We start from the raw sequence: 26,096 nt of genomic DNA on the forward strand, positions 1-26,096 counted from the left end.
GAGCATCCGGGATGTTCCGCTACACTTCAGGACCCCTGTGGACACGAAGTTTGCCGGTCCCATGCTCCATGCGCGACTCCGCACGGGGACATCCAGGTCTGGTACCATGAGACGTGTACCATATGTTACGATCTGGTGAGCCAGCTTTTGGAAGGCGTAAGTATTCCAATCTCCGCATGCCGCTCCGCTTCTTTTAGTTCTTAAGTTTTCATCATTACTTTAACTTAGGCATCTAGTTTAAGTTATATCCTAAGTTTTAGTTTTAAGTGGTTCTTAAATCTAAAATATATCCTCTCTTACAGGCTCCGGCAGTAAGAGATACGGCATTGGCTACCCTGCGGGCCTGGGTCGGAGGTTTTTGGCAAGAACGCCGCCAAGGGTCAGCCCTACATACTGGAGAAGCGTTTAGCTTTGTTAATCTTCCCCGGAGGCAAGGCGACTGGGTACGTCGACCCGGTAGAGGCGGACCCCTCTATTGCCTTTATCCAACAACAGCTGGCGGCCTCCTTGACTGAACAAGACAGGATATCTCCACACGGATGTCGCAACCCTGGATATAAATGTTGAACCTATGGTAGGTATAGACGACCTGTTGGTCGAAGAGGCTAAGTAATGCAGGTACCCAAGGCCGGGTCCCCCTTGGTAGTGACTGTTTCTTCACCCCTGCAACTTCACCATCCTTCCCAGGCTTTACCGGTGATGAGTTATATACTCCTCCAGAGGCTTCGGTTAGGCCTAAGATCAAGTCTAAGCATATGACCTCGACTAAGACGTCATCGTCCTCGAAGAAGACGTCCTCGTCTTCTTCTTCGCGTAAGTCTCCGGCTCGTAATCCCGGCCCAGACAGGTCTAAAGGGTCTAGCTCCGGCTCAAAGTCCTCAAAGAGTAAGCCTAAGAGAAATCCCGCACCCCGGCAGTATCACCAGTTCCACTACCTTTGGTGCCTATTCAGAGTCTCCCCTCCACCTCCGCAGCAGCTCCGGCTCTGGACACCAATGCTGGCCTGTTGCAACAGGTGGGCGACTTGTAGGCTCCCTTAAGACGAGTATGGAACATATGATATCTCGCCTGTCGGATAGGATAACTTCTCAGGATACTATTATAGCCGGCCTAAGAGAAGCCCCTCTTGCCTCTCCCTCAACCTCTAACACTAGTGGATCTCAGCTTCCCCCGTATGACTCGCTGCCCGCTTTCTCCATGAACAATCCTTGGAGAGTAGCGTCATATGCTCCCTTCCAAGATGGTCTCATCTCCGTACCGGAGTTTGGAACTCGAAGAATAGAGGACTTCGAGTTCTACCCGGAAGGCCTACAGCCTCCCTTCATAGCTACGCTAGGCTCACGCCTTCGGCTATGGTTAGAGATGACAGGGTACCAAAGGAGACAGTCCTCTATTCTCGGGACCAGGCCCAACGAGAATGGCTTAGATGTCTAGACGACATGGACTGTTCGAATACCAAGATCCAACCATTCAAAAGTCCCTTTACCATTTTCACGATGGACGAAGGTACCCCGCTCCCTTTCCTTACCAAGATAGCAGAAGGCGACCATCTCAGCAGCTCAGAAAGGGGAACCCATGCCTCAGCTGAAAGAAGCAGACCCCACTTCTCCGTTGCTCCCGTCAATTGGAGAATTATGGGAAGACTTGCCTAACACTTTCACAGCTGGCAAACTCAAACCTGACTGTGCTATGGAGCAGTTTGGTGAAAAGCTGCCCAGGCTCCCTGATAGTCTTATTCAAGCGGAGTTTGACTCGAAAACACGACTAGCCAGGTCAATCAACCTGCAGGCTATGTCTGAGGTAGCAACCATGGCTTATGGTTCAGAACCAATTTTTAAGTTGCTTAGACCAAAGCCCTGACTCAAACGGTGCAGTCAGACATGTTCGAGTTTGCCACTGCTAGAACAAATTGCAGAAAGCATGTATTGCTAGAGGCAACCATTCGGCATGAACCGAATAGGTTACTTTCTTCTAACATCTGGGGCGCAGATCTCTTCCCAGAGGCTATGGTAAAGGAAGTACAAGCAGAGGCTACGAGGTTGAACAAAGCCTTAAGGACCGTGGGGTCTTACGGCTAGGAGAAGGCAAGACTTGACACCAAAAGGTAAGGACAAAGGAAGCCTAGACGTTTCCAACCTTACCAAAAGAAGCAGCCGCGCTTCCCTCAACAAGTTCCTACAGTGCCGTTAGTGCAGACAGCTCAGCCCTCCACGTCTAAAGGTCAATCACAGCCTATTTATGTGATATCCCCTCAGCCTCAACCCTCCACCTCATACGCCATCTCTCCAGCTTACAATCCAGCCTTCGAGAGTCAAGCTTCTCAGAAGTATGACCGCTCGAACAAGGGAGGCAGAGGTAAGCGGTCCTTTCGTGGGAGAGGATCGGGAGGCCCCTTCAATAGGGGAAAGCACTTCAGAGGAGGTCGAGGGGTTACCAGAACCAACGAGGAACTTCAGGTAGGAGGGAGGCTGTTTCACTTTCGCCACCGGTGGAACTTCAGCCAGTGGGTACTCAGAGCATAGTGTCAAAAGGGCTGGGTTGGAGCTGGTTGACGAACCCACCTCCAGCCAGACCTTTCCGTCAACTTCCTTCCAAGGAATTGACAGAGTACGCAGAGGACCTCCTTCAGAAAGGAGCTATAAGTCAAAGTCAAGAGATTAAAATTTCAAGGTCGCTTGTTCAGCGTCCCAAAGAAAGGCTCAAACAAAAGAAGGTAATCTTAGACTTGTCCCGCTTAACTTAGCCATCCGCTGCGACAAGTTCAAGATGCTCACGATCTCACAGGTGCGGACCTTACTTCCCCGTGGGGCCGTCACCACCTCTATCGATCTTACAGACGCCTACTATCATATCCCTATTGCAAGACACTTTCCGTCCGTTTCTGGGATTCAAGATAGGAGACCAGACGTTCGCCTTCAAGGTTAGGCCACTCCCGTTCGGCTCAACGTGGGCAACCCAGGGCTGTTCACGAAGCTAGCGGAAGTAGTAGTTGCAACAGCTCAGAGCTCAAGGGATTATGGTAGTAGCGTATCTCGACGATTGGTTGATCTGGGCCCCATCAGTCGAAGAATGCAACAAGGCCACACTGAAAGTGATCCAATTCCTAGAATATCTAGGATTCAGATAAACAGATCCAAGTCCAGGCTCACCCCAGAGTCAAACTTTCAGTGGCTAGGCATTCAATGGAATCTATCCTCACACACTCTGTCGATTCCATCCACCAAAAGGAAAGAAATAGCGAAGTCAGTCAAGCAATTTCTAAGTCACAAACTAGCATCGAGGAGAGCTCAGGAAAGAATCCTCGGCTCTCTCCAGTTTGCTTCAGTAACGAACATCTTAATGAAAGCCAAACTGAAAGATCTAACCAGGATCTGGCGCTCTCGAGCAAATGTCAGGTCCAGGGACAAGCTATCCTCAGTACCTCTGATTCTAAAGAACCGGCTTCGGCCGTGGGCAAAAGTCAAGAATCTGTCAGTGTCAGTCCCTCTTCAGTTCCCTCCACCAGGGATTACCATCCACACAGACGCGTCCTTAAGCGGCTGGGGAGGGTACTCCCAGGTCAAAAAGGTGCAAGGAATTTGGTCACCCCAGTTCCGTCAGTTCCATATAAACGTACTGGAGGCAATGGCAGTCTTCTTGACTCTGAAAAGATTACGCCCACCAAGGTACTCCCACATAAAGCTAGTCTTGGACAGCGCAGTGTAGTACATTGCATAAACAGAGGAGGCTCCAAGTCACGTCATCTAAATCACGTCATGATAGCCATTCTCCCTGGCAGACAAATTCAGTTGGCATCTTTCCTCCACCCACATAGCTGGAGTAAGAAACGTCATAGCAGACGCCCTATCCCGATCAGTACCCCTAGAGTCGGAATGGTCTCTAGACGAGAGTTCGTTCCAATGGATCCTTCAAAGAGTCCCAGGGCTACAGGTGATCTCTTCGCATCACAAGCGAACCACAAACTACCGTGTTATGTAGCCCCCAACCTGGACCCTCTGGCTTACGCCACGGACGCGCCCTGGCTCTGGACTGGAACAACTGGGAGAAGATTTACGTCTTCCCTCCAGTGAATCTCCTTATGAAGGTCTTAGACAAACTCAGGACATTCAGGGGTCAAGTGGCTCTAGTAGCCCCAGACTGGCCGAAGAGCAATTGGTACCCCCTGATCCTGGAACTGGGGGTCTTCGTCCCCTTCGGATCCCCAGTCCCAAGCTCTCCCAGTCAGTACAAACGAAGACTGTGTTCGCTTCCTCAGGAATTCTCAAAACCCTAACTTTATGGATTTCATGAAGTTTGCGGCAAAAAGAGATGCGAATATTGACCCTCAGAATATTCTTTTCCTGGAATCCGATAAAAGGGATTCAACTTTGAGGCAGTATGATGCTGCCGTCAAAAAGTTAGCAATCTTCCTGAGAGAGCAGATATCAGAATCATGACAGTTAATTCTGCTATATCCTTTTTCAGATCTTTATTTGAAAAGGGTTTAGCAGCTAGCACGATTACGACAAACAAGTCAGCATTGAAAAAGATATTTCAATTTGGATTTAACATAGACTTGACAGATACCTATTTCTCGTCTATTCCTAAAGCATGTGCTAGACTTAGGCCCTCTGTCAGGCCTACGTCAGTTTCATGGTTCTTAAACGATGTTCTAAACTGGCTCGAAACCGAAACCGTAATGACACATGCTCGTTTATGATGCTCCTAAGAAAAACTCTGTTTTTATTAAGCCTAGCTTCAGGAGCAAGAATTTCAGAACTGTCGGCGGTTTATCCAGAGATCCGGATCATATTCAATTCCTTCCCACGGGGAAGTGCTACTTTCTCCGGAACGTAGCTTTTTAGCAAAGAATGAAGATCCTTTGATGAGGTGGGAACCTTGGAAGGTACTACCCCTTCCACAAGATGTTTTCCCTTTGTCCGGTTTCAACCTTACGAGCCTTTCTATCCAGGACCTCCTCTTCCTCATCGGGGCCCCTCTTTAGGAGGGAAAAAGGTGGTACTTTATCCACTAAAGGCATCAGGCAACAAATCCTGTACTTTATCAAACAAGCCAATCCTGACTCCTTTCCAAAAGCACATGATGTCAGGGCAGTAGCCACCTCAATTAATTACTTCCAACATATGAATTTTGCTGATTTAAAAGAAGGCTATACCGGATGGAAATCGCCGACAGTGTTCAAAACGTCACTACCTTAAGTCCTTGGAAGCTCTGAAATTCCCAGCAGTAGCAGCGGGTAACATAGTTTCCCCTGACTCTAGCTAGATTATAGTAGAAGATTCAGTCCTCCTTTCTACCTGCCTCACCCAACAGTTCGTCTATTCCTGCCTTGTTCATTAACATTTACCTTGTGTCTTAGCTGCTTTATGATTGTATAGTGCCCCTTTTGTCTGGTTAGGGACACTCACATCTGATTACCATACTGATCTCATAGATGTTATCCCCTTATTTTTATGCTAGGGGATACATCATAATGCAATGGTTACGGTTTTGTATATTAAGTCATATACATTCCTAAGATATTTTATTTTATCATTGATCAAATATTTATGTAAATTTATACTAATTGCTATTTCTATTTTTTGATACATGTTGTTACACAGATTTATTGTGATAGGTAATCATTGTACCTATTTGTATATATGTAAATTACCTTATATTATTAACATAATTAGATTTAAGGGTAATTTAAGCATAATTCTGATTTTGCTTTACTGTGTACTTGTATCTTTTTAGCAATTATATTCATTCTTTTATTTTGTATCTTTCATTTGAGACCTATTATGTTTTATATTTTATTTTACTTTGTTTACAATCTTGTGCTGTTTCTCTGGTACGATTTCGCGCAAGCGACACGAGCTGAGCCCAGAAAAAGGATTTTGACGTAAGGAAAAATCTATTTCTGGGCGATTGGCTCGTGTGCCAGCGATAAACCCCCCCTACCCATCCCTTCGCTCAAGATTGTCTGCTAACTTCAGGATGGCCACTAGAGGCGCAGCAGTCGCAAGCAATGGGATGGTGTAGTATAGTAGGCGAGCTGCTCCCTCTGTGGGACGGCTCCCCTCTTGGAGGGTTTTGTAGTGGGAGATTTCTATTGGCATTTGGCTCGTGGTAGTGGTCTCACTCGCCTAGTGTTCATACCGACACCCTCCTAGAGGGTGAGCGAGTCAGTCATACTGACCTTTTTCTTTATTTTATTTATTCTCTGGTATGTGTTAGTACATTTACCCTAGAAATAATAGATTAAAGGATATTCGCTGGCGAACACGAGCCAATCGCCCAGAAATAGATTTTTCCTTACGTCAAAATCCTTTTTTTCATACGTATACAAACTTCAGCCTTTATCTAGTAGTAATCCTAATTGGAGCTGGAAACAGTCACTGAAGCATGGTCTAAAGGTGGTTAATTGGTGGTACAGTAGAACCCAGAACAAATTTTACATTGGGGTCCAAACAAAAACCCAGAATCTTACCTAATAAAATGCGTAATTTTTTTAAAGGAAAGTATTTTGATCAGTCGGCACCAGTTGGCATTGTTCCTATGGGTTGTTTAAACATTGCTCAGTTGTGCTCTTGAGTGTTATGATATAATTTCTTAGTTTTTTTTTTTAACTTTTTATACTATTTTTTGATAAAAAAAACATGGGCCACAAAAAAACCATTGCAGACGTGCAGAAAAGGTAAACGGTAAGAACCACAACTGAACTTGAAAAACATTATTGAAAAGTATGAAAGAGGTATTCATGTCATAAAAATCATATACTAACACAATTTAAAATTATGTAAACACACAAAGAGAAATAGTAAGTAATAAAAATAATGATGTGAACTAATTATGAGAGAGAGAGAGAGAGAGAGAGAGAGAGAGAGAGAGAGAGAGAGAGAGAGAGAGAGAGAGAGAGAGAGAGAGAGAGAGAGAGAGAGGTACATGTCCATATTAAAAATACTTAATACACTCATACACTAATGAGTTTGTAAACAAAGCATCATGTGGATAGCTGGTACCCTGCTGTGTGATTGACTATGTACTTCCAACCCTTCCAGCCAATATGAACGAGGAAAGCTGATACCCTACTGTGTGATTGGCTACTTCCAACCATTCCAGCCAATAGCATGCCATCATTTGACTACGTAATACTGAAGCGTAGTGAGAGAGAGAGAGAGAGAGAGAGAGAGAGATCACCTCTCCTAAAACTCTAGTAGGATGGCTCTTACAGGCACATGGAGGACTTCTGTCTCACTTCCTGTGTGATTTGGAAAAACTCTTCTTGATGGCTCCAGATGAAAATCGGACATTGAGTGGGACGTGAATGGCATCCAAGATCTCCCTCCACAAAAAGGTTTTGCTTGAGGGAAGAGGTGGTCCTAGCTTGAAAAAAAAGTGTCCGAGGAAAGTCTAGATGACCAGGTCAGCAAGCCTCAAGTCTTATTCTTCTTTGAGTTCCAAGCTATCTTTATCTTAATGGTTCTCCCAATCAAGGAAACTGAAGACTTAAAATACTACTGTGAATATATCCTTAACCAGATGTTTCAATTTTGTGGATGTAAAAAAACTAGCTGACGAGAAAAAACAGATCAACGAGATGAGCCAAAAGACTGGAGAAATCCCCTTGGGAGGAGGCAAAAATTCCCAAAGAGGGAGCCTACCATATAATTAGGGTCGAATAAAATAACCAACAGCCATCATGATATTTTTGCTTTTGGCAAATACATACTACATTGCACCTTCTCTGCTTCAACACCAAAACAATCAACTTCATGGCTATGGGGCACAGTTACTCTCACATCATCCAGGGTTAAGCTTGTTGTGAATGCATCCTTACATGGTTTGGTTTTTCGCTGGGTACACTCCTATCAAATAGTACGTGTCTTTTTTGTCTTTTTTGTCTTTTTTTTTTCGTGAACATGTAGCCTTCGTAATAAATCTTGCCTCCTCCCCTGGGCGCCACTGTCCAAGTACACTGTGATATTGAAACTATCAACTGAATTGGCAGAACTAGCATCCCAACCACTTAAACTATCACTAGGGCAATTGAGTAACTTGCTGTATACTAAGGAAGAAAATGTTCATGGGGAGGGAAAATTTCCAGGGTGGAAAATGACCAGGCCCCCTCACAGACAGCGAAAATTGCTGATAACCGAGAATTACTGATTTCCAACACTTATCGGCACCGATAACAAGCTAATGGCACTTCTAATAGGTATGTATTGGTGCCGGTACTCTTATTTTTTGCCGATAACCAGAATCTGGCACAATCTGGTGCCGAAAATCGGCTCAGCGCTAGAGAAGCACCATAAAACCGAAACGCCAATAACCGAATTTGCTGATAACTAGGGACTGCCTGTATCACTTTCTCTGCACACATTCTCTTTATAATCATTTTAAAAGTCTTCATATCAGCAAGAGTACTTACTACCAGATTAAGCTTATTATCAAATCTGGACTTTAGAATGGCGATGATATTAGGATCGGAAGCCAGGTAAAGAAGGTAGTTTTACAGTAGGAGGGCAAGCACAGTAGCAATAGGAGTATAAGGGAGAGTAATAGAGATAACCTGCAAGTTAACAGGGTTTTTCAGCTTTAAAACTGGCTTCCTTTTTCTCTATGTCTCTCTCTTACATGTTTTATGAAAATTACATTCTTGCCCCCTGATGTAGGAGGATCATGACAATCTTTAGTATGTCTCGACTTTTAGCTTAACTCAGGCTAGTCTCTAAACTATGAGAAGATTTTTTGCTTTAAAACTATCGACTTATAGCCTAACTCGGGCTAGTCTCTTAACTATGGGAGCAGTTTTCAGCTTTAGAAGTAAGCCTGACTTGTAGCCTAACTCAGGCTAGTCTTCAAACTATGAGTGTTTTGCAGCTATAGAAACAGCTTCCTCTTTCTATCTCTCTCTTTGAATGTTATGAAAATTACATTCTTGCCCCTATACTTGGTTTGGACAGATCATATGCGGATCATAACAAGCTTTAGTAAGTATCGACTGTTGCCTAACTTGGTACAATAGTGAATATACTACTAGAATTCTGATAATTCTAATAATTAATTGAAAACTAGTAAAAACTACCAAAAATAAATGCTTAAGCACTGTCTAGCATAAACATAACCAAAAGAAAACGATTGCACTTCACCAAACACGAATGAAATGTAGGCAATTCGCCCCCCCCAACAAGCTGTTGCAAATGGTGTGTTGTTTACATCATGAACAGCAGAAACAAATTGCATATGACTGCCGTTTTGTTTACTTCTTCCTCCAGTAGTGGTGGGAGGTCACCTACTTAAACCAAAAGAAGAGCTACTGCTAAATTAAAAAAGTTGCCATACAAGGGTAAATACATTAGCTATGTAATTACTTCTTAAGTTACTTATATGAAAGGCAGGGTTAGGATAATGACTTGGTGGTCAGGAACGGATTAATCCATTTTCAGTTAGATTTCTTACGGGAAAAATTTATTTGGATCTCGACTGCATGGCATCACAACGCTCTTTTCTAGAATGGATTAGTGTCGAGGTCTGGGGTTATACTGTAAGCTTGCAAGAGGGGGAACTCCCATTCACCTGCCATAGTTCACATTACTTAAAACACTTTTCCTACAATTTGTATATCCCAAGAGAAATGACCACAAGAGTGCAGCCAATCTTCAATGTTCTTACCTCTTTTGCAAGGGCAGCAATGTACAAGGCACTCAAAGGTGTTAGTTCTGCAGGTTTGAGGACAATGGTACAACCTGCAGCCAGTGCAGGGCCCCATTTCCATGCCAACATCATGGCAGGATAGTTCCAAGGAATAATTTGTCCAACAACACCCACTGGCTCACGACGTGTCATGCACATGTAGGGGCCATCTGTTAAGAAAATTAAAAGTATATACATGTATCCAGGTACAAGAAAATCTACAGGAACTTCATTATATAATCTTGTCATCATAAACTTTACCTAAACATACTTGTTCCTGAAACTACTCAAAATCAGAACGCAAATTCTTTAGCAATGGATGCCTGAACAGAAAGTAGCACACTATGTAAGATAATCTGTCAGTTTCACTTTAAGTACACATTTTCACATGCAGCGGCAAACCTCTAAGATTGCTGAAACAAAAGTATTTTTTGCAATGGTCATAAATAACACACCTACAAAAATACTAAACCTTTGATACTGCATAATGTTCAACTCAAATAATTATAAAAAATAATCTAAGAATAGTATAAAGCAATAAGAAACTTTTGTCAAAACAAAAACTAAGAATTTTTATTTCACTCTTTAATATACAATACTTAATATAAGACCTAAAAGATTACTAAACAGGACATGGGCCTATCCCAATTTGTACATGATAAAAATCATCAGTTCATCCATAAACAACCTAAAAGGTTAAACATGGCATGGGCCTATGCATCTTTGTAAATGATAAGAACATCAGTTCATCAATACATAACCTAAGAGGTTAAACGGGGTATGGGTTTACTCCACTTTGTACATGATTAAAATTATCAGTAGTACATCAATACACGATCTAAAAGATTAAAGAAGGTAGAGACCTACTCCATTTGTACATTACCAAATCTTTAGTTCAAATGATTCAAAATAGTATACTTATTTACAATACAGGTTAGGAAAATTTGCAGATTTCACTGCTTTTTTTCCCAGGAACTTAAAACACTTTATGGGGGGGGGGAAGGGTAACGAAACTTAATCGGAAAAATATCCACAACATAATTAAAATGTCAAGATAACTTGAATGAGAATCACAAAAACACTGAAATCTTGCATAGCAGACTAATTAAAAAATGCACTGTCATTGTTAAAAAGGCTTATGGGAACTACAGGGAATATATTCACTAAGCAATATTGTGCCACATCATCAAAACATACATGCAGATGCCTTCAAAAATCTATAGTGTAAGGGAGCTTACTGTTTGCACGACTGAAATCTCTACATAATCACTTTGAGATTCACCAGAACTACTTTTTGACTATCTTTTCAACTGATCATTTATAACCCATACCTATCTAAGTTGTGTTTTGTTTGCTAAATTTTCCACATTCAAGAACAAATCCTGTCATATGTCAATCAAACTAAATATACAAGTGCAAGACCTAATGGTAAAATGGCAGTTACTAACCACAAGGAACGGTTGTTCCATGAATCTTGTCACACCAGCCAGCATAGTAACGAATAGTCTTGATGCTGTAGTCTAAATCCCCCAGAGACTCTGTAAAGGGCTTGCCATTGTCCAAGGTATCTAAGCTTGCTAGGTAGTTTATATCACGTTCAAGGAGATCACAAAGCTGTAAGAAAATCACAAACACCCATCAATTTCAACACTGCCAGTGATGACATATATAAAATGCTATACATATTGCCACAATAGAAAAACTTCATGGTAGTTTTGTTCCCATTTTAGCTACAATTAAAGTGTCACAATGAGTGTAATAAAGCAACATTTATTAGCCTCCAGAAGGAATTGTGTACATAAAGCATTTATTTTCTAAAAATCATAAGTCATTTTCAACCAAAATTAACTGTTGAATAAGAAAAAAATGTACACCAATATATCAATTACATGTCTGCTTTGTTATGATTAGATATTGTTCCTGGTTTTTGCAGCTTTTACTTTACATCTTATCATACAATACACTTACAATATGAGGTCACCTAGCTAAACAAATTCTAAGTTCATAGAAAGTGGAAGGAATATGGCAAATATCAAGACGTGGCTGTAATTCAGCATGTACTGTATCTAACAGTTCTCAGATGTATCTAGGTGTACAGCACAGTACGTACTGTGAATTTTTTCTTCTGACAATATGATATATCATTAGCATTTTGTACACTTTCAGGTCCAGCACAGAAGAAATACCTAACAAAAAAATGATTAACACAAACAACATAAGAGAAATATTGATAGTACTACAATGCTGTATCTCATCCAAAAATCAAGTAATCAAAATTTAGGACCTTTGAAATAAAACTCTTGGGAAAAAAATGCAATGCGGTATTGAATGATGTACATTCTCTCTAACCTTACCTTAAACATGAGCAATGCTCGCTCTGAGGCATCCATGGTTCGCCATGGCGCATCGTAGCTGAAAGCTGCTCGGGCTGCTTTAACAGCCTTGTTGACATCAGCCTTCACCATGGAAAGAGAAAAATAATATGCCATTAAAACCATGTGAAGAATCTTTATGCAAAAGAAATGTAGAAATTTCAAAATAATTATTATTCTGATTACAACAACTATGGATTTGATAACCAGAAAGTGTAAATTTAGCTCAATCTTAATCAAATTCACATTTAAAATGATATTGTTAAGATACAATAAAGTTTTGTACATACTTACCTGGCAGATATATACTTAGCTATAGACTCCGTCGTCCCCGACAGAAATTCGAATTTCGCGGCACACGCTGCAGGTAGGTCAGGTGATCTACCGCCCCTGCCGCTGGGTGGCAGGAATAGGAACGATTACCGTTCTAGAACCAGATTTTCTCTTCCACCTGTCACCTGAGGGGAGGTTGGGTGGGCCATCAATCGTATATATCTGCCAGGTAAGTATGTACAAAACTTTGTATCTTAACAATATCATTTTTGTACATGGAACTTACCCAGCAGATATATACTTAGCTGATTGACACCCTTGGTGGTGGGAAGGGAAAGAGACAACTATTTACTGAATAGACAGGTAAACAACATACGTTGTAGGTAATAAATAATAAACCTTGGTTCCTACTTGATCAGGCGGAAGACTCCATGGCTAATGCCTAGGAATCTCCTTCGCCTCAAGAGGCCTCAGCGAGGATGTGACCTATGGCTAAGAGTTCTTGTGGGTCTGTCGATGGGGTCTTATCCATTTACTCGACAGAGCCTCTTACATGACAATATGCCTATGCCTAGTGGCATAATTAAGGAGCACAACACCGATCCCGATCACCTGATCCTAACACGAGGGTTAGTGCTTAAGTTGAAGAGAGTTATCTACAAACTCCTTTCAAACAACCCAAAGAAAAAACACGACGTTAAATAAAATTTAACTCACTAGTTTTAAGGATCAGTATCTGCTCCCTATCCCAGCAATGTATCCGCAGACACGTATCAACCAAGAGAGAAGGAATCCCTCGAAGGTTATCTTGACATCCTTCGGATAATGGGAAGTCAACACAGAGTTGCATCTCCCGTATGTGACAGCTAATATGTCCTTATGACATATTGTTAGGGAAAGAACAAGAATTCGGAAAAGCTCGCACTTCATGCGCTTTTAATTCTCAGCTGTTTGAAGGAATCATCAATGCACTTATCAAGTGCTTAGGAGATCACAATGTCTCAAAGAAGGCCAGGGCGTTCTTTGATATAGATCTCTTCTGGGTGAAGCCTGGAGCCTGGCTAGCGCTTCGTGCCTGGCAGGCGAACCTAGCGCCTGTCTAGCGCCTCGCGCCTGCTGGAGCCTTGCGCCTGAATGGCGCCTAGAGCCTGGCTGGAGCCTCGCGCCTAGATGGCGCCTTGCGCCTGGCTGGCGCCTCGCGCCTGGCTGGTGCCTGATTGGCTCCTCCTTCCTGGCTAGCGCCTCGCGCCTGGCTGGAGCCTTGCGTCTGGCTGGTGCCTTGCGCCTGGAAGGCACCTGGAGCCTGGCAGAAGACTTCATGATTACTGTCTATGAGTCTGCATGCCTCAAGAGTTTCAGCGAGGTAGGACCTATGACTGACAAACCCTTCTGGATCATGTCAATGGGGGCTAGCCCGCTTACACGACAGAGCCTTCTTGGATCGTGCCAATGGGGGCTGACCCACTTACATGGCAGAGCCTTACCTGTATCATATCAATGGGGACTAGCCCTCTTACATGACAGAGCTTTAGGTTTCTCTTTACTGACTGGAGCCTAGCCTTGAAGGAGCCTGGCACCTGGATGGCGCCTGGCTGGCTTCTAGAGCCTGGCTGGCTCCTAGAGCCTGGCTGGCGCCTCGCGCCTGGCTTGGCTCCTCCACACTTGCTGGAGCTTCGAGCTTGGAAGAGTCTCTAGGCTGTCTGGCAATGTCCACATCGGACACTCTTATATCTGTCCGATTTGTTCGCCAGGTTGGAGGCCCGCTCCTTCTCAGTATCCGACCATGACAGAGTTCCTTGGAACTGTCCGCCTCTGGCGTTTTTCGCCTGTATTGGCATTTGGCGCTTGGCTGGCGCTACATTGTCCGAGAGTCCTGAAACAACCACATAGTTTATCAGGAGACTGGAGAAGGGTGGAAGAAATTCTTCCCCTTTGAGCTTTTGGCCCCTGGCAAGGGGAGGTGATTTTAGTCAGCTACACCCAGTAGACGACAGGATATCTAACAATATGAGAGAGAAGAGTCTTCCTCCGAGGAGGATCCTTCGTGAACACTTCTTTTGCTAACGAGATCTCTTCTTACATGTTGATGAGGTTCCTCGTTGCAGAATCTTCCCTATCCTTGCCCGAAGGAAGGGAAGGAGTCTGGAAGTCGAAGGAGACTCTGAGCTGAAATTGGGCGGAACCCTGATTTCTAGCTCTTATTGTATCCTTCTGAATACCTTCTGGGAAGCATTTTGAGCCCTCATCGCACCCCGAAGACTCTGTAGGCAAACGTTTAAACCATCTCTTCTTCTGTAGATGAAAATGTAAGTACCCTGCCTGGGCAACTAAACTTCTATCTGAAAGCGTTGCGTCAGGAATAGAGGGATTTATTTCTTTTGCCAGACATACTATGCTGGCAAGAACCCATTGCCGAGTCTCCATTGAATCTGATGCGAGATTCCAATGCACAAAAAATTCACTTGTCTTCTTGGTCGTTTCGGGCTAAGAGAAACAAAGAATTCCTTCATAAACTTCCTCAAAGAAGTTTGATGAGGAGCAGTTCCATTTTGTCGGAACACGGTAATCTGTGGCCACAAAAAAAAAATCCCATTCGAAGTACATGATATCCTACTCTTGTCGTATTGCGGTATCGTATAAGATCCCGAAGATCTTAATCCTCTGTTATCTCTAATTCCTTTGTAGAGACAGAGTATGGCCTTTTACTGCGTTCTTTGATAGCAGATATATACATAGGTGATTCTTCCCTCTGAAAGTGAAGAAAAAACCTCGCTATGTGGTTCCAGAGGTATCGGAAAGAGGACAGTTTCCTCATTCCATCTAGCACGATCTGCAGCAATTCTATGTCTTAGCCATGACTATTGTCATTTACCTTGAAAAAACCTCTCATTCATGTCCACTTCTGGTCAGGTCTGCACGCGGACAGACTCAGAGTGGAGAGGTTTTATAGGTCTATTTATAATAGATTCTGATAGAATATCCAGATATCTTGGAAAAGCCTTACGAAACATGCTGTGAGAAGAACGTGACTTCTGTGAATCCAACCTCTCTAAGGCCAAAATGAGGCATACATCCTCTCTTCCTTTGACGCCCAATTATCTTAATATCTGTTAAGAATTTATAACTAGGGGAAAAAAGGCTAAAGTTTATTCCTTCTTTAAATTTAAAGATGTCTTATATTGCTACCTCTCTTGGTTCGAGGAAAAAAGAAACAGTCTAAAGGAAGCCTGTTCGTCTTCTACCTTACAAAGAGATCTATGAAGAAGACTTCCGCAGGTTCTCACAACTTTTCAATAAATGTTAGACATACGTTAACAGTTATTATCTTCGATCGAGAAGGTTCTCACGGACATGCAAAAATCTGGCATCGAACCTCTTAAGGATCGTTACGTTCCGTGTCTGTTCCCAAATAGGTTCTCTTTTGTTAACGCGAACAGGGGCGAAAAAAGAGATTCTCGATGCTCTTTGCGATATGAGAGAGTCGTGGAATTGGCCTAAGTGATTAAAATAAATCATTTCATCATTCCTTGTAAGCGACCCCTTTTCGATTAAATGGGTAACGAAATCAGGAACGAATCTTGCCGTTACAAGAGCCTGCTGTCCGAGAGGCTACTGGACTCTTAGGTTAATAACTCGCTAAAACGGAGAAAATATCTTGGATGGTGCTTCTGGCGCGGCAGGCGCTTCTGGCGCAATTTGCGCCAGGCTGGCGCTTCCTTCTAGTTCTTTTTAGGAATTATGTGCCATAACATCTATGCCTTTATGGTACCCGACATCCTTCACATGTTAATTCCGTTCTTAGTGGGAAAAAACTTTTATATACGTAGTATAGTCCATTCAGGGAACAAACTTCTGCCACTAAGAGAATGTTTCCCATCCGACTCACCCAACTTCTCTTGAGCAATATCCGAATTTAAAAAGGTTGTGTGCGTTTCTCGAAAGGATGAGAGAATTATATATATCGCGCGCTGCCGTATTAGAATCCTTTATAATACTGTCACATTGTGGTAAACAGCATTAATCTATGAAACCTTTGTAAGGATGCTAGGAATTCTGTAGTTAACCTCGGTATGTGCATAAGACTTGACCATACCGTAGTTTTAAAGTGAATTCTCTACTACATTCATCTTCTCACTAAGCATGTACTCTAATAAGCCATGCTTTCGTAAGCATGAGAGCATTATACAATATAGAGTTCCGCTGCGTTAGAATCCTTTAAAAATGTTACCTACGGTAAACAGCATTGAAATGTTGTAATATCTTTCTTATTGAAAGCTTCTTAGCAAAAGGCAGACAATATTTTATTTATGTTGCTTAACTATCCCCTCAATCCGAGGCTAAAACCACGATTGTAGGGGAGAGACATGGTTTATTCATTCCATCCCGCAGGAGAGAGACACTGTTACCGACCACTCATGACCGACACCTACATGATACTGCGTTGGTGTCTAAGCGATAGCAGTCTCGTTAGCCGACTGGCCTTACTCTTCCAGAGTTGCCAGCTACTCCATTTAATAAAGGAATCTTATAAAATTATTATCGAACTTCAGGAAGTTCTTATAATGCATATCTAAGCGAAACAAGACTTCGATAAATCTAGAAGCTAAGTAGGTATTGTCTTAACAATCCCTTTAAGCGTAGTCCTTCCTAGGAAATTCCTGGAAGGATACTGGTAATTGAGTTGCTCAGCAAAGAAGTAACTACGGTATGTGCTTACGTATCGTATTCTCATACAGCAGATACTCTACTACCTTCTTTCCCTGCCGAGGCAGATAGAGAAAGGATATTCTGGCGCCTGGATCCTTGCACCTAGCGCCTGAATGTTCCGCGCGCCTGGAATGTTCCGCACGCTAGAAAGGAGACTCGCTCCTGGAACGTTCCGCTTGCGTGGAAGGTCCCGTGCGCCCTGACAGTTCCGAGCGCCTACTAGACCCCTTTTAGAAAGAGCCTCTTGCCCGGAAACGTTCAATGGAAGGATCGTTCTGATTGCCACTCTACTGTAAGGCTCCTTGCTCTAGCCGTCTGTTTTTCTGGCGCAATTTGCGCCAGGCTGGCGCTTCGTCTCTTTGAAGGCGCCTTGCGCCAAGAAAAATTTTCTAGAACGCGGCTCGCGTTTGGTTGTAGGAACGCAGCTCGCGCTAGTCTGTTAGCTGGAACGCGCCTCGCTGCTGGCTATAGGAACGTAGCTCACGCTAGCTTGCTGGAACGCGGCTGGCTCTTGCTCAGTGTTCTCTTAGTTTTCAGAGGGGAACGCAGCTAGATTCCATCGCTCCAAACCAAAAATACCATTCTTCGTCTTTTCGGATGTAAGATGAAGAGACGCACTTTTTTAAGGATGCCTTATCAATGGCTATCCTTGGCAGTCTGGGACGTTCTACAGAACCTGCCGAGCGGGGACGCCTGACCGGTGGGGGTTCTCCCTAACCTTCCTGCGGCTGTCGAATTTCCTCCTCCACTGGGTCTGGGAGTTTGGAAGAGGTCTAGGCCTGGAAGCGCTACGGAGCCGATCAGACGCACCCTCAGCTGCACTGGGAACACTATACAGGCAGTCCCCGGGTTACGACGGGGGTTCCGTTCTTGAGACGCGTCGTAAGCCGAAAATCGTCGTAAGACGGAACGACGCAAGGAAATATGTCTTAAACTAATAAAAAGTTATATAAACCTTACTTGTAATCCTTTGGTTACACTACATGTTGTTTCCTGTAGTTTTATGTACAACCTGGAGTTATTTTCATAAAAGAATGCTGGTTCTTGAAGGTAAAAACTATTGTAATCCTCTGGTGACACTACATTCTTGAAGTTTTATGTACAAACCTGGAGTGATTTTGCAAAATCTTGAGGGCTACAAGAACAGCTGATTACTATTTACGTATCATATAGACTAATTAAAGTAAATTATCTTTAAACTAGGCTTATATATTAGTATCAACAAAACATTTCCTGCCATGAGTCAGAGGCCGTTTAATGAAACGAACACTTCTCTGTCCTATCTGTTCAGAAAATAAACGTTACGTCAATCCCCGAGAACCATTGTTGACAAAGCGCGTCTCTCTCTCTCTCTCTCTCTCTCTCTCTCTTTCTCTCTCTGATCAAATTACAATGGAAACTGACATACGATTGCCCTAATATACGAATGTTTTGAGATATAACAGAAAATTTGCGAAAATACAAGCTTTGATACAACGAAATATTTGAGATACGATTTTGCGATGAGTGTTAGTTGTATAGGCGACCGATAAATGGCGTTCAGTCTGTTTGTTTGTTGGTGCTGCATGTTAACACGTCGTTGTTTAGTTCGTTGTATTTGCGGCTATTTTTCGTGTTATTTGTCTATTTTATTATTAACCATGGGTCTCAAAGCTAAAGACAAAGCAGGTGATAAGAAAAAACCCAAGAAAATTATTTCGATGGAAGCAAAACATGAAATTATAGCAAAGCATGAACGTGGCGTTCGTATCGTCGATTGGCAAACGAGTATGGTCGAAATCCTTCTACAATATCCACGATCATCAAGCAGAAAGGAAGCTATAAAAACCCCGAGACCATTGTTGCCAAAGCGTCTCTCTCTCTCTCTCTCTCTCTCTCTCTCTCTCTCTCTCTCTCTCTCTCTGATCAAATTACGTACTGGATAATGTCTCTCTTTGGATACTTCGATTTTGCCAAATATTGAGGGCTACAAGAACAGGTTGGATTACTATTTACGTATCATATAGACTAATTAAAGTAAACGTATCTTTAAATAGGCTTATATTATTAGTATCAACAAAACATTTACTGGCATGAGTCAGAGGCCGTTTAACGAAACGAACACTTCTCTGTCCTTAACTCGGAGCGTCGGAAGACGCCTCTCTCTCTCTCTCTCTCTCTCTCTCCTCTCTCTCTCTCTCTCTCTCTCTCTCTCTGATCAAATTACTGGATAATGTCTCTCTTTGGATACTTGGAATTTGCGTTGTAATCTAACCAGAAACTTCGTTTTGTTATTATTACTGGAAACAAGCAATGATTTTTTCATATTTGCGCTTTTGGACTGTTATATGTAAACTAGTATGTATTCATTCGCTCGGAAACTAGTTCCGCATATGAGGCGTCACTAAAAAACATAGAAAAATACAACATAAAAAGTGTCGAAAATCATCATAATCTCAAAATTTTTGTTGTAATCTAACCAGAAACTTATTTTTATTAATATACTGTGCTAAACTATAAAGGATTTTTATCATACTAGTATGCGTTTTTTAAAAGCGTCGTTAACTCGGAGCGTCGGAAGACGCCTCTCTCTCTCTCTCTCTCTCTCTCTCTCTCTCTCTCTCTCTCTCTCTCTCTCTGATCAAATTACTGGATAATGTCTCTCTTTGGATACTTGGAATTTGCGTTGTAATCTAACCAGAACTTCGTTTTGTTATTATTACTGGAACAAGCAATGATTTTTTTCATTATTTGCGCTTTTGGACTGTTATATGTAAACTAGTATGTATTCATTCCGCTCGGAAAACTAGTTCCGCATATGAGGCGTCACTAAAAAACATAGAAAAATACAACATAAAAAACGTGTCGAAAATCATCATAATCTCAAAATTTTTGTTGTAATTCTAACCAGAAACTTATTTTTATAATATACTGTGCTAAACTATAAAGGATTTTTATCATAGTATGCGTTTTTTAAAAGCGATCGTTCCCAAACTCGGAGCGTCGGAAGCGTCAGCGTCGTAAACCTCGGAACAAGCGTCGTAACCCAGGACGGATTTTTCCATTGAATATTTAAGAAAAAGCGTCGTAACCTCGGAATGTCGTAAGCCGGAACCGTCGTAACCCGGGGACCGCCTGTATTCACTTCTTACCTTTTTAGAGCTCGCCTTTTGAGCTCCATCCATTTATCTTCAAATTTGCACATATGAATTTGTAGATTCTGTGGAGTAAGAAGGTGATGCGGATGCAACAACTACTAGAATTGTCAATACTCTAACTGCTCGTTAGTACGAGAGCTCTTAAAGCTTCTAAAGGAAGCGTATCTAGTTATATGCTTTCTGACTTCCTAAAGTAGGAAGTTAGATCTTATATTTCCTTCATCAAGTTCTAACTTACTTTACACGTATTAGTGAAAAAAAAAAAAAAAAATATCAATATTTCCCTTATTGCAAAATATAAGTGTCTACCGAAAAATTCGGTAGTTTCACGTAATATATTCTTCGAAATTTCGAAGCCAAATTCATTAAAAAGTTAATAAAAGCGTATGCCAAACCAAAGACCCAGTACTTCCCTGCAAAAGACAGCCCAGAAGGTCGATGGCGATGAAAAAAATGAAAATCAACGTCAGGAGGTAGCAACAACGTATGTTGACACTACCGCGACAGAAAATCTGGTTCTAGAACGGTAATCGTTCCTATTCCTGCCACCCAGCGGCAGGGGCGGTAGATCACCTGACCTACCTGCAGCGTGTGCCGCGAAATTCGAATTTCTGTCGGGGACGACGGAGTCTATAACTAAGTATATATCTGCTGGGTAAGTTCCATGTACAAAAAAATCCAGTTAACAACAACAAAAATTTCATCAGGTCTTACTTCTCCTCCTTCAGCAACATGGCATATAACTTCCTCTGTTGATGGATTAATGACTGGGAAGGTCTTCTTCCCAACAGCATCGACAAATTCATTGTTGATAAAAAGCTGAAATACAAAAGTATACAAATGCCTTAAATTAACTAGCTCAAGAAGAGCCTTCACTAGGCTCAAAGGTCTGGATAAACTATTCCTTTATAATATTAATAATAATACTATCAATAACAATGCCTAAAATTCCCCGAATCAATATCATCTATGACAATTTTGCTGTCCAAGACAAGCAACTCTGACAATGGAAATAAAAATGTCAACCTATTTACATAAACCTAGTTATTAAAAACTTAAATGAAAATGCAATTCATAATAAATGAGGGAAAGTAAAATCAAAAGTTATATCACAATGATTTTCCTAATTTTTTTACCATAACACAAACATAGAATCTTTTTTTTTTTTTTAAACAAAAACAAAAACGAAAATTATAGAATATTCCATACAGTATCAAGATTTCTTACTTTCAATTCTTTTGTACTATGAAGTAAACTTGAGTTTAGAGATTTGTGGCAGGCCCAACACTTGTCAATAGTTTCTCCTCTCACAATTCCATGGAAACTACTATGGTAATACAATACATTATTAGTTATTCCATCTCTGTGAATGCCTAGGTTATGGCATCCCAATGGGTAAAATTAAGTTAGCATCCCAGAAATGCTTGCAAAAATTTGGAACTAACCCAGTAAAAATACCAGGGAGAAAAAATATTTAATTCTGCAAACCAACCAATAAATATGGTGGCTTTTATAATATATATGGTAGTGGTGATGTTATGCTATAAAGTGATACATATTAAATGACTACAGTGATTTCATGTCGTATACCATTAATTCAGGGCCTAATCATCAGTGCCTAACACCGCATTCGTGACTAAGCACACAGGACTGGGATTGAATATTTGTGACTAAGCAAACAGGATTGGGTTAGAATATTTGACAATTACCATTTGTTTCACCATTTCTTAACCCTTAGTGGATGGACATGAGTAGCAATAATAGGTTTTGGGTGGATGACGGAGTGACTCATGGCGAGTAACAATATTACGCGCCATCGATTTGAGGGAATCGAGCAGGAAAGAGGTGCCATTACGGAGAACCCCCGTATTTGCGGATTTCTTTCTGGAACATAACCTCCTCCTTCTTCGCAGAAAATTTGCCTAATCACAGATTTTTTATATGAAAAATATCCACAAATTACTGGTTTTTTATCAATTTCACCATGAATGCACTTCTTGTGATAAAACTATTAAAAACCAGGTATATAAATTATTAGTGGGTTTTTCTCATGTTTTAACTAACAAACTGGGCAGTTTTAAGTATTTCTATAGGGGTTTCAACTTATTCCCGGGTTCTAGCTATTTGTGGGGGGGGGGGGGGGGGGAGAGTGTCTGGTATATCCCCCATGAATATGAGGGGAACACTGTACTTCTATAGCCAATAAATTCACTAATGGCAACTTTCAGACTGGCTAAGATGAAAGACTGAGCAGCTGAAAGCTTAGCTATGGTCTTGACTTCAAGGGAGAATGTACCGCTTCTCTGTCTCACATGACATCTTTCTATAAATTTGCTTATATCAAAAGGTTGCTGCTGGTTTTAGTTCTTATCTTTTATGATGGTATGTCAGTTATAGATGTAATTTTCCAAAGAAATAAAAAAAACTTTATAAATTCCAAAAAAGTTATTGCATCTTCGTGGTTGGTAAATTTTGGTAAATGTTTTAAAACAACAATGCCGGAATTTGTTACTGACTTTATTTCTTATCTGTTTTGATATTGTGTGAGCTGTAATTATAATTTTACAAAATAAAATAAATTTATCTATTAGAAAAAACATGTATAACATGGTAAAATTTACAACTGCCTTGTAAAAAAAAAAAAAAAAAAAAAAAAAAAAAAAAAAAAGACCCCACAAGGTGTTGTAAATAGTAATTTTCAACTTCTCGTGGAAGGTAGGGAAAATTTTTTTTATTTTTCTTACAGCATGTGCATTTGCATATCTTCCTCTTTCCATTGAGGTGTTTTTTTCTTAAATTGGCCGAATTCAAAGTTTCCCCAGTCTGGGGTGCTGCATATTAATTTTTCATACCGGCTCCTAAGGTTAATTTTTAATTTAGTAGTTCATCAGTCTATACATAAATCTAGAATTTCAAGTCTGTCACACATAAAACCATTTTTTCACACTCCATGAGCCTTCATTACTAGCCTGTACTAAGTAGGTTTTTTTTTTTTTTTATTAGAAATCCTTGCTCTAATTTAACATCTTGATCAAATCTAAAAGTGAAGTCAAACAAAACAGACAGGCATTTATAAAACCAAGAGCACAAGATAAACAAGAGAAAACTTGGACATCAAGTGGCAAAATTACCAGTCCGAGACACTACTAAGCTACCACTACTGCAAACTAATTTGGTCTTGTCTATTCTAAAAAGTTAATAATATTAATGTATATTTTGGTGGCACATGCACGGCTAAGTCTTGCAGCCTACATGTGCTGGATATGAATAACAATACTGTAGTAGTTTCAGTATTGTGTAAAGTGAATACTGTACCAAGTTTACTTATCCCATTTGCTAATGCTAGCCTACTGTGGACTTAATAGACAAATTTTGATCAAAAGCTAGCTTATTCTCAGGTTAAATATTCTGGTGCATACTCAAATACTATTCTTTAAATGTGCACAATACACAATTAAAACTCAGGCATGAGGAATAACATTTCCTTCCTAAGTACTGTGTCGCTGCTACTGTAATAGTACTGTAAGGGAAATACGTACAGCAGGAAGCATGAAAGGGAGAAGCTAACGGTAAAAGTTCATTTCTGGTCTGCGCTCCAATTTCACACGATGGGTAGCACTTAACACATCATGTTTAGTACTATCCCCTGGGGTTCAAATGTATTTCACTGTGTGTAGTATTAGCCCCTGGGGGATCAAATGTCCCTAAGAGCATTTCACAAAATATTGAAACTTAGAAAAATTCCTCAATAATATTAATAATATATTTTATTTCTCTATTGTGATAAATACTAGTTTGCAAGAATTATATATATATAGAATTTTTTTTTATAAAGATTAAAGATATAAAATAAAACCGAGTAGGGATCTTCAGACCGGAAACGAACATTATCCGAACTAACCTTACCTTGAATAGTAGGGTAGGCGTTTCATCCCTGGACCCCCAATAGCATAGAAATAGGTACTGTCAAAACTAATGGTAATTATTAATTAAATTAATGGTAATTAAAAAAATTTCTTGATGAGTTGCGATAATAGCAGCAATGGACAAGGTCCATGTTAGATATTGTATTCACTGGTTAATGCCGCAGAAATATTTTCAATTTGAAATCTTTCTACAACTGTAATCATCTACCTCAATGGTTCTGGCAACTTTTTCACTTACACACAAGTGGCACAGCTACTCTCAAAGATTAGTACTCTGCAATAATAACATGTCTTTTATTCCTTTAATAGTATCTTAGTCCTATTAACAAGTTAAGCTGGGAATTGCTCCACTTTCCTCAATCCAGTTATTGGTAAATGTTTAAAAGCATTTCCCTTGCATCACCTGCAAACTGGATTAATTAAAAGACTTGAATATACTGTAGTGTCCTGACAATTACATAAAGCCTAATCTATCAGACACAAAGTTATAGCTACCTATAATAACAAATAAAGTGCCCGACACCCAAAGGAACAAATCCTCCATGATATTGCTTCTAGGCCTCGGTAGTGCAAAAATGCAAAGGCTAACACCAAGTACTGCATCCGGCGGTTCCCCCACCTCTGCGAATGACTTGGATATACAGTATTGGGTTACTTTATCCTTTAACAACCCCCTTCCCTAAAAAAAGCACGACTTCATGAACCTTAATTTTGTGTCCGATTCCCTTTCAAACACAGGAATGTAACATCCTAAAGTCTCAAGGTCAAAGACAAGGGACATCAATTAAGTGTCATCTCACGCACCAACAACAATGGCAGTGAAAAAAAAAAAAAACTCATAGCCAACAACACAAGCAATTGTAACTGCACTACCGATAACAAACCAAAAATAAATTTACAGCCTATACCTACTAGGTGGTAGGAAGTAGTCTAATTCCATTCTGATTTGATACGGTACCTACCTACCTAAGCTCATGTCTTAAAATTGTCAATAAAGTAAACACGGGATTATAGGTAGATAGCTAGGTAGTACCTAGTACTAGGTCCCTAGTCTACTACCTACTAGCCTAGGTCTAGGGAAAGCTTCGCAGCAATCTATAAAGCAAGATTACCTAAAGATTAAGGAAATTAGGTTTTCTTACGAGTGCCTAGGACCTACTAAAAAGTCTACCTTGTGTTTAGGCAGCCGGTGGTAGGTCTAGCCTACCAAAATATTCTTGGAAAATAGGTATATGACAGTTGACTGCTTACGTAGATTATTTAGCTATTATTTCCTTATAGGCCTAGCTTAGTCTAGGCCTATGGCTAAGGTAAACTAAAGTACATCCACGGCGAGGTACCTAATAAATGGCCAAGCTACGTTTCAGAGGATGAACATCTCTTTCTTTTAGCAACGAAATAAACCTGCAATATTAAAATGACAACACCAACACACTCATACCTGGGTATACTTGATCTCTGGGTTTCTAATAGCCATGACTGCGAACGGTCTTCGGTGCTTCAATGGCCACTAATTATGACTGACAAGTTAATGCCGGCAGAGTCTGACAGACTGAAGAAGAATCTTCTTCAGTTCAACATCGTTCACCCAAGACCTCCTCCCTGTCGGGTAGGTAGGGAGGGAGTGGGGGGGTTTGTAGGGAGGGGGTCGCTGTTGCCAACGCGTTTAGGGCACTCGGATCACTCGGCAACTAAGGGCAAAGAGGGGCGTGGTTACCCTCGTTACTTTTGTAACCTTGATGTCGTTTATAGAGAAATAAAATTAGGTGTCATTCGCAAATTGTCAAACTTACCCTATGTTTCAATTTTTACATAATGCAAAAATATGGGTAGACCTAGAACATTTCCCGAATGTTTCATAAGATGGATGTAATAATATTTCCGATCTGCACTTATAATGCAGTACTTTTTGCCACATAGTCTTTCCAGTACTCAGCAATTCCAACGGAATGTAAATAATTTAGATTAGAAGTAGTTTATTTACACACTAAGTAAGCCAGAAT

The 26,096-nt window shown here is 41.0% G+C and overlaps 1 protein-coding gene across 3 annotated transcripts in view; it reads right to left on the reverse strand.

Moving 5' to 3' along the window:
* Positions 1-25,720, reverse strand: part of LOC135199003 (aldehyde dehydrogenase X, mitochondrial-like) — a 46,419-nt gene extending 20,699 nt beyond the window's left edge. For 2 of the 3 annotated variants that reach the window (XM_064226928.1, XM_064226920.1), the window contains exons 1-6: positions 24,074-24,114; positions 21,395-21,494; positions 20,882-20,986; positions 12,033-12,134; positions 11,127-11,292; positions 9,658-9,848 (exon numbers count right to left, since the gene is read on the reverse strand). In XM_064226928.1, coding sequence (XP_064082998.1) covers positions 9,658-9,848; positions 11,127-11,292; positions 12,033-12,134; positions 20,882-20,986; positions 21,395-21,494; positions 24,074-24,099 — 690 coding nt within the window. In that variant the 5' untranslated portion in view covers positions 24,100-24,114. Of the gene's footprint in view, positions 1-9,657; positions 9,849-11,126; positions 11,293-12,032; positions 12,135-20,881; positions 20,987-21,394; positions 21,495-24,073; positions 24,115-25,534 lie in introns of those variants that run through there. The other variant, XM_064226933.1, reaches the window with a different exon arrangement.
* Positions 25,721-26,096: the final 376 nt, after the last annotated feature.

Source organism: Macrobrachium nipponense, chromosome 23 (assembly GCF_015104395.2).
Source record: "Macrobrachium nipponense isolate FS-2020 chromosome 23, ASM1510439v2, whole genome shotgun sequence".
NCBI classification, from domain to species: domain Eukaryota; kingdom Metazoa; phylum Arthropoda; class Malacostraca; order Decapoda; family Palaemonidae; genus Macrobrachium; species Macrobrachium nipponense.